The following is a 9135-nucleotide window of genomic DNA, read 5'->3' on the forward strand; positions in this document are numbered from 1 at the left end:
TGCCATCATACTTTTGATTACAATCTATGTCATATGTTTCTAGGTACATTTAATTTTGTTAAAGAACAAATATGAAAAATATAACATATTTTCGTCAAGATGATTAAGAAATAGACTTACGTTTACTGGAATTTGAAAAACAGAACTTAATTTATTTTAAACTTCTAAACTGTTGAAGTTGCTTGTTATATTTATTGTAAGGCACATAGTCGGTCTCACTTCCTGCGAAAGTCAATGTCCAGCAGGGACTAGTATTGAATTATAATCTAGAACTTTATTGCTTAATTATTCCGCATCTCCATCTCCTTCATACTTTAATAATTTTGCTTCTAACTCGATAATTTTAGATTTAGCATCCTTCAATTCATTTCTTAACGTATCCAATTCTACATCAACTTCTGTGATACCACCAAGATTTTGACGAATATATCTATGATGCGATTAAAGAAATATTTTCTGAATAAAAGACAGATTACCAATAGAATTTTCCTATTACAATATTAATTTAGTAATTAATAGTTTATGGGAAGGATACTCTAAAGCATCTTTTGGCTTTTCTGGTTCTTCGTACAAAGATATAAGTACCTTTGTTAAGGCATCCAGAACACCAGCTCTTTCAAGATATTTCCGAAATTCTTCCCTTTTCGAATCAGGAGGCTAAAAATTTACAATAATAATAAAGCACTTATACCGAATGTCCGCGTGTGTAAATTATGTATTTGGAAATTTATGCAAATTATATCGTATATGTTTATAACCCAGAAGCTGCAATAAAATAAATCATTAATACCATTTTGTAAGTAGCTGGCAAACAGATTTTTGAAGCTTACACGCATAGAATTCATTATCGTAAAACTTTCCGCGTATAATAGATATTACATACCTGCATATTCGACATTCTTTTGCTGGATTACAATTACACGATTATTTTACCACGATATTTTAAAAATGCTATTTTATTAAATAATTTAACGAAATTTTAGTAGCACGTGTTTCTTAAATCTGACGACAGTATAAATAAGTAAGCAGTAACGAGGCTCGATCAGAACAAAAGCCACATCACATATGCGATTTTCAAAACAACGCATATTTGAAACGATTCCTTACTGAGAGGGAAAATTATTTACCATTGTGTAACGCAATTGCAGTATGTAATGACAGAGGGAAGTGTTTTCTTCCTTTCACCTTGTTTCGCCGGGCACCCTTACTTGATAGTAAACTTTGAACGTTACGATAGTTTATTTCGATTAACAACAGAGCACTCAAAAGAGAATCCTGCCTTTGTGGAACGCCGGTAGCATTCTGCAATGTTACGTATTGTAATGAAAATTATATGATTTTAAATATGGTACTCTGTAACATAAAGTAGAGAATAATGTAAGACATTAAAATAAACTTCAAATTAGTGCAAAATTCGTTCTGAAAGGTATTAAATTTGTTGACGCAAAAAAAACTAAATGATAACCACTGGATCTTGTATACGAACGTACGAAATTGAGTGATAATCACTGGGTTTACACGTGGATTTGTCAGTTGCGTTTGTTTTTAACCGACGAAAATTGGAAATTTATAAGTATGCGTCTATCCACACGCGAATCTATTCATTTCTTGTTTTAGCAACGATACAGAACAGCATTCTTGTAAATATAAGTATATTCAATTGCGACGTAATTTTCGGATACGATACAGTTTTGTGGTTCCTCTCTTCAATTTACTTTATATTCATTAAAAACTTAGCTGAAATAGACTATAACGTAGGATATTACAAATGGTTTACAGTACGTCATCGTGACATTGAGAATCCAACATGGCGGGCCTTTGTTGATAAAGTTTTTTCCAGTAGCTGTCAACAGAAAAGCGTTGATAAAAATAAGTTTCAAACAATCCTTAACCAATCACTATAATGTTTTTGATGAAAAACGAAGTTTTCTCGAGAGTGATATTGACTGGATCTATAGGTATTTGCTCGTACATTGGTGATCAACGTTTATACTATGGAAAAGCCGCTTGGTCGCGCGCAATTTTTGACAATGTTACTCACGCAATTGTTGGTGGACTTACTTGGACACTTATCTTACATTTATCGAGAAAGTCTCTCATTCAAAATTTTTCAAGTATCTTCTGGTGTTTTTTTTTATCGTCTTTTATCGACGTAGATCACTTTATTGCAGCATGTAGTTGGAAATTAAGCGTAAGTGATATTACAACCTTTCTTTGTTTCGACAATGAATATATCTTAATCGTAAGAAAAATTTGCTTTAATATACACGAGTCATTTAAGATTTTTATTTTTCACAAATTGTATTACTTGATTATGATACTGTATCATAGAACTTCTACCATACAAGTGTCTATAAAATTGTTGGAATACAACAATTTAATACCGAATTCTTTTTATAGGATGCAACACATTTACAAAAAAGACCATTTATGCATTGTACCACTCTGCCTATAGCGTTGTGGCTTATGCTTAATTTTTACTCCAGCGTATTTAATCATCCGAAGCTTAGTTATTATTCGTGGATGATGTTAGCAAGTTTCTTGAGCCATCATATACGAGATGGTACAAGAAGGGGTTTGTGGTTTTGTCCTATAGGTTCTACGCAGCCTATTCCTTATTATTTATATTTAAGTATGAGTATGATGCTTCCTCATGTGCTACAATGGCTTATGACATCATCTATGCAAGAATTTAAGAGTTACGATAATGTGACATTGATCAATATTGTGCACTCTGTGTAAAAATATTTACTAAATGTAAGTGTACATATGTATATATCGACAAATTTTATAATGTAATTTTTGCATTTTACTAGTACAGATTAGGATATAAGTTATAAATTTGATATAATCTTTACACGTTTTTAATTAATTTTATATATTGTTATTGGTTTCACTGCAGAATTTAAGAAAGATTTATTATGTAAATATATATTATATTTTTATAATTCCGCAAATTGTAATAAAACTTACAGATACAATAATATTTTTATATATCAATTGCATCTTTATATTTATTTGTATTTATATCGGAAATTATTTTTTATACCATTGATGTTCCTTAAACTACAGTCGAACTTGATGTTGAATTTTAATTACCAAGAAGCAATAACAATTTTAATTTATCGTACAAACTTTAGGAAATTAAGAATTATCAAAATGAAAACTGTAAAAAGAACGTTAATCTCAAAATTCATAAGTAGAAAAACTAATTGAAATCATGTTTTCTATTTTTAATTACGTAAAAATAAATTGTATTTTATATTAAGTGTACAAGCACGTTGATACAAATATGCGGATCGTTACAGAGAATTATATAAAATAAGTAGATATAATTTATCGCTGACACAACGAGAAAATTTTTGTCGGTGCCTTGGTTTTCGTTGTAACGAAGTTCGACTGAACTTAGTTCCGTCCGTTCTTACAAAATAAAATAATTCATACGCAAATTCTACGAAGTACAAAGGCGATAAAAATAACTTCTTCCAGTCACTGTTGAATTGCTCTAATTAGTATCTTCAAACATGGAAAACTTGCGTAACTGAAAAGGGTTTGTTCCGACCACCGATGTTTACACAGTTCTTTCCAGAGACAGGTGTACTCAGTAGACGAACGTCACTCGCGTCTGCCACAATCTTTGGTGTCTGCGCGGCTACGCGGCAAGTCTGTGTTTGATTCTGATACAAGAATTTAACAATACCCACGTAAACGCATACCCGTTCCGCGTGTAGACCTCATCGGTGAGCGCGGAGGACGCGGATACCCTTGCAAAAAGCCAAGCACCGCGCACGCACGTGTGTACATACACACCTGACACAGCCTGGAGGAGTTTATCAGCATTCAGTATTGCTTTGCTGGCACTGTTACACACTTAACTTCACTCTCGTCTCAGCCGTACTTAGTGTTCATTTACCCAACCGCCTATTCCGTTGAAAAAAAAACGAATCGTAATCGCTGTGCAAGTCTTTGACTTCGGAGGAGGATCGTTCATGCGATCGAAAGTTTCAAGCGTGTTATTGTCCTCACGAATCTCGTGTTTTCGACGCATTGTTCAATTTTTTCACTTGAAACTTACGTTCTTCATACAACACTCGGTTTCGATGATCAATTACGTTTAACCAGAGTCAGTGTCACGCGCAAGAATCCATCGGTGATACCAAAGTTGCACCCGCACTGTGATGTACCCACAGTACGATTTTTCGTGACGTATTTGTGGAAAAACCATCGGAAAACGACTTCGTTGAATACGAGTTTTACAATGCCACCAGATCTTCGCAGATATCGAGTTCGTAACGATAACGCGCTGATACCGATATCGTGATTGTATACTCCAGTTCAGTATTGTCTTCAGTGGGATCCCGTGTCATTCTAACACTGCTATATATTTACGATGGTGAGTACACGCTCGAGTTTACAGCTTTTTCTATAGCTTGTACCTAAACTGATAAACCACGGTCCCTGACATTGCGCGATATAGTTTCCCTCAGGAGGGAAACAACATGATAATAGCCTGAAAGTAGATATTCGGGAGTACTTTTCAACGTCAATGCATATCGAGTAATGTAAAAAGTAAATTTCCAGCCCATTCGACCAATCCATTTCCGGTATATCCAGCGTCAAAATATACACGTTGCGACAAAATTGTTGCTCTGGCGTTGACAGTGATTAAACCGTACGGTTTATTGGAAGCGAAAATGTACGAAAATATTCACAAACTAGAAGCTCACGTCTTTTACAGCGAGCAGGAAAAAAATGAATATCTCCAAAAAATAAATGGTGGATCGCTGGAAAAAGATGTTCAAATTTCACGAAAAAATTCAAATCTTTTTTGCGTTTAGGAAATTTCTACGCGTTGCAATAGACGTAAGCTTCAAGTTTGTAAATGTTATTCTGTTTTTCACTTCGGTTTAATCATTGTCAACGTCGTAACGATTTTTCCGCCACGTGTGTTTTGACGTTGGACGTAACAAAAATGGACCGATCGATTCGACTGAAAATTTATTTTTTTAAATAAAGGAAAAACAATAATATTAAGAAAAATGTACCCCGAAAATACGTCTACTTTTCGGGTGATCAGCGTGTTGTTTCACTTTAACACTCGCACGGCTTAAGACAGGTACGTGAACAACCTTTCACGTCACAGGGCCTTTTTAGACCCGTATTTATTGCAATATTTAAGCGTTTAAATTTCTAATGTAAAATTATATAAGATATTTGTTTCATTCGTTTGTTAGAAGACGCGATGAAATATAATTAAAAAGAATAAATGAAAAATAATTGATACCTGGGTCCAAAACGATCCATCGACCGTCGTGCGAGTGTTAATGTATACACTGAGGTTTGGCTGAATGCGATGAACAGACGAACGGTTGAGCTATGATTTAACGGTTACTCATCCCCGCTTAATTGTCCTGTACCTACGTACATACGTGTGCATCGTTCTGGCAAAAGAGCGCTGCCTCCGTTTCGCGCGACTTCTTCTTTGCGAGCAATTAATCCATTAACGGTCAAGCTATGGCCGAATATCATTTTTGAACCTTGTCTTGCAAATTTTTGATATTTGAACACTTTTAAATTTCACAAGCACATTATTTAAAAAAAGAATATTTTCAGTAGACTCGAGCCCTTCGAAAATAAACACCGTTGATCGTTTTAATGATTAATTACTGTATACAGTATCTTTGCAACGATGATATCTAATGCATTTAGTCATCATATGTTATTTTTTATCTGTGATTCATTTCTGTTATACTTCCAAGAATGAAAGAATTTTATTTTATTTCTGAAATACTAGAGTAAGGTATTTCTCATTCTTTTTTGTGAACGATTCATTTGCAATTTTCATGAATTTATACCTTGAGTTTTAATAAGTTGTTCGTGTTCTCAATACTCAGGTGACAATGGTTTAATTTAATCAAATAATTTTTCAAACATTTCAATTCTACTTTTACTTATTTTCATGATTGAGTATTGTAGGGTTAATATCTTAAATTACATTTTCCAATATGTCCAGTACATAGTACTAATAAATTCTATAGTACTAAAATTCAAGCTATGTTATAGTTGGGTTAAAAATTGAATTCAAGAAAGATCAGATAGATTAGATTGCGTTGAATCGTCTTTATTCCAATTTTAATATGAAATAGTACGGGTCAGAATTGACCCAGCTTTGCAGGTGCACGATTAATCGAATTAAGAGTTCACTGTAACATGACGCACTGCGTCTGTGTAAGTGCTTTCACAAGAATCGAGGCTAATCATAGACCCGTAATAAAGCTTGTTTTGTAACGCTAATTACGACCACTCGAGCGGTTGCCTATTAGAGATGCAACTATGCACCTTCAAGGTTGGACTGGCGCAAGAAGAATCGCAAGAAGTATGCGATGAAAGCGATTCGCAGAGACGCGTAAACAATTCCATGCAATTTGCGTAGGAATAGACCAGCGACGTTACGTGTAACACGAGTAGTCGTCCTTTCGCTTTCAAACATAGGATAAACATATCAATATTCGTCGCGTGACCAACTAAATAAATACTTGGCCATTGGTGTGTAATGTTTTTTTTGAACCAGCGAACGTGATTCTGGGATTTAATATTTAATAAAAAGTGCGGAAAGTGACGATCCCAGGGTCACTGTTGATAACTGGTACGTTTTATTTATGGTAGTATAGGCCCCGTTGTTTGTGAAATCGTTTATTTTTATCAGTTTATTTGTTCGACTCTTCGAATGTTGACATCCGCGTTAAATACAAGTTACGAAATATGATGGTTTGAGGAAGCGTAATGCAGCAGCGCGTGGCGAAGATTCTTCTTTCACATTCTTGCAGTCGTATCGGCGTTTATCTTTCCAGACACCTCCGTTCCGTTATTCTTCGTGAATTCTTTGGGCTGGTTAGACGTGCCCCAATTAACCACAATCCACTGTTATAATAATATTTCACGCTTGTCTTGTATAAACAATAAATATTTCAGTTGCATTTTACGAGCGAATTTAATCTTTCGAGTCTTTTCTGGAAATAAGTAAGTCAAGATCTAACATTTAACATTTAATTATTACGTTGATGTTTCTTTTTACATATATATTTTAATTATTAAAAGTATTGAAAAGTCTATTTATGGTTTTACTATCTTAAAGTACACTAATTGATTCCTATAAATTCCTATCTGATAAATCAATTTAGCAACAGGAAGACATCATACAAGAAAATGGGCATATAAAGTGTACACATTTTATTTCAAATACAATTTATTTGAGGCAAAATAAGCAGAGGCTTATGATATAATCTGATAATATTGATTTAAGCTTTTATATCAATGCTTGATGTATCTGCAAAACTGTGCCACATATTTATAGAATAAAACGAAATGAAATAATTTATTATACATTTCACGTTATACTTTATAAACGTTCTCGAGTAAAAATTTCAAATCGTGCAGAAGAAGGTTCAAAAATATACTTTTACATATTTCGCCCTCCTCCCTCACCCAGTAAAGCTTCTTGGATCAACTTCTGGGATCCAGCAAACTTTGCTCTTAGACGCAACTACGATTATTAAAATATTTATTGTAAAATCCATCGTATCGTAAAAGTAGCAATCCTCTCTCGAGCAAATAACCGTACAAACGAACACGTCATTGATAACGATATTTGCAGCTTTAGTAAAAATATCAATCGTCGCGAAGATCGCGAAATTGATTATCGTTGTCAGAGGTTTAAAGACACTTGTTCAACTTTCCAGGAAACCAAAGATTTGGAGCTGTATTTCGTTATAGCGTGTGGGATCGCCGCCGGTGCATTTTTAATACTTTTCATTTTGGTGTGCATGCTATTTGTCAAACTGAATCGATTGAACGCGGACGGGTAAGTAATCTCTTTTGAAAACGCAAAACGTCCGTTTCTTTTCTTTGGCGCACGCAATATTCCACCTCAATTCCTCCGAAACCCCTTTGAATTTTTTTTAACAAAGATCCCATTGAGCTTTGCTTCGAGAAAAAAAAGAAAGATCTATGTGTATAACCACGCTAAAAGCTTTGCTTGTTTTTTTAAATGAATGGTTGCGAAGCAGTTAATAACATTTGACGAGTTTTCTTGTTAAAATTATGTGTATCAGCTGCATAGCCGACGTTTCGTTTTGTTGGGACGAGCCACGTTTCCGACGATGTAGGCCAAATATCGGAATATGTCACGTAAGATTTACACTCTAAAGAACAAATACGATTGCCAAATTCACGGGTCCTCGGCGACATGCGAAGTAGAAAGCGTTTATATTAATGCCTGAGTCACGGCGGCCATCATTGATACCGTATCTTTACAATATTGTGAAGCGATTATATTTAGCTTATCTTGTTAAAAGAATGGGAGATGGGTACAGGAGTTAAATGAGGCTTGCACGCGACCAGATTCTTTCCTTTTTTTATAATTATTTTTTTAAGGAAGCTTTACATTAACTCTTTGCAGTTTGGTTAAATTCGTATAGAAAATACGTTTGTCGTTGATGATAATTGATACAAATATTTTTTTAAATTGTAATAATCGTCAGTGTCTTCCACTCTGTCAAATGTTTATAAGCTATGGGATTAAATGTACCTGATCAAACAAAATTCGTTTAACCGTCAATTAATCCCAATCAAATCGATTCTTTCTTTTTAAAAAGAATCATCTGGTTAGCTTCTAATTTTCAAAGATAAAAATTTAAGGTCCTACAACATCGAGACAGTAATTTTAACGTACAGCTGCAAAGAGTGAAATTAAATTTCGTGGAAACGATCTTAAACGATTTTTCGAAATCTTTCAAAATTGCTTTTATACCATTCGCTTTACGTTTTATGAGACTTATTGTATTATTCAGGTCCAATCAACTAAATAGACAATCTAGCATGATGGCAGACTTTTGTTACACGAATCCTACGATTGTGCCTGGAGAACTGCTGTCTCGTCGTGGTTTCTCGATGTACAGCGGGTCCGAAAATTTCAACGACAATTACGAAACGAAGAGCAAAGGGCACTATGGGACTTATCAAGAGGCACGGTCAAAATTTTGACGAAGGATCGTAAACTTTTGAGTATTTTCATCGAGCGTGCAATTCATGCAATATCGACAAACTATCGAGTAAGGAGAATTGGAAGATTGATTT

The 9135-nt window shown here is 34.3% G+C and overlaps 2 protein-coding genes and 1 long non-coding RNA gene across 4 annotated transcripts; 2 read left to right on the forward strand and 1 right to left on the reverse strand.

The window, feature by feature from the left end:
* Positions 1 to 33: 33 nt before the first annotated feature.
* On the reverse strand, positions 34 to 1116 carry LOC122400311 (c-Myc-binding protein). Its single transcript, XM_043401702.1, has 3 exons — positions 884 to 1116; positions 536 to 657; positions 34 to 430 (listed from the first exon to the last, which is right to left on the reverse strand). The coding sequence occupies exons 1-3, from the start codon at positions 896 to 898 to the stop codon at positions 286 to 288; spliced, it is 282 nt and encodes a 93-aa protein (XP_043257637.1). The 5' UTR covers positions 899 to 1116; the 3' UTR covers positions 34 to 285.
* A 36-nt stretch (positions 1117 to 1152) lies between these two features.
* Positions 1153 to 2810, forward strand: LOC122400308 (transmembrane protein 267). Of its 2 annotated transcripts, XM_043401699.1 has the most exons (3): positions 1153 to 1377; positions 1841 to 2191; positions 2401 to 2810. In XM_043401699.1, exons 2-3 carry the CDS (start codon positions 1904 to 1906, stop codon positions 2740 to 2742), a joined length of 630 nt encoding a protein of 209 aa, XP_043257634.1. In that variant the 5' UTR covers positions 1153 to 1377; positions 1841 to 1903; the 3' UTR covers positions 2743 to 2810. The 2 variants fall into 2 exon arrangements, with proteins under 2 accessions (XP_043257634.1, XP_043257635.1); XM_043401700.1 differs by lacking the exon at positions 1153 to 1377 and having other exon boundaries at positions 1815 to 2191.
* Positions 2811 to 6516: 3706 nt separating this feature from the next.
* LOC122400352 lies at positions 6517 to 8915 on the forward strand. Its single transcript, XR_006259346.1, has 4 exons — positions 6517 to 6646; positions 7740 to 7861; positions 8112 to 8187; positions 8850 to 8915. It is a non-coding gene; the product is annotated as an uncharacterized LOC122400352 (long non-coding RNA).
* The last annotated feature ends 220 nt before the right edge of the window (positions 8916 to 9135 follow it).

Source organism: Colletes gigas, unplaced genomic scaffold (genome assembly GCF_013123115.1).
Source record: "Colletes gigas isolate AHSC1104 unplaced genomic scaffold, ASM1312311v1 Colletes_gigas_Sc00017, whole genome shotgun sequence".
NCBI classification, from domain to species: Eukaryota; Metazoa; Arthropoda; class Insecta; order Hymenoptera; family Colletidae; genus Colletes; species Colletes gigas.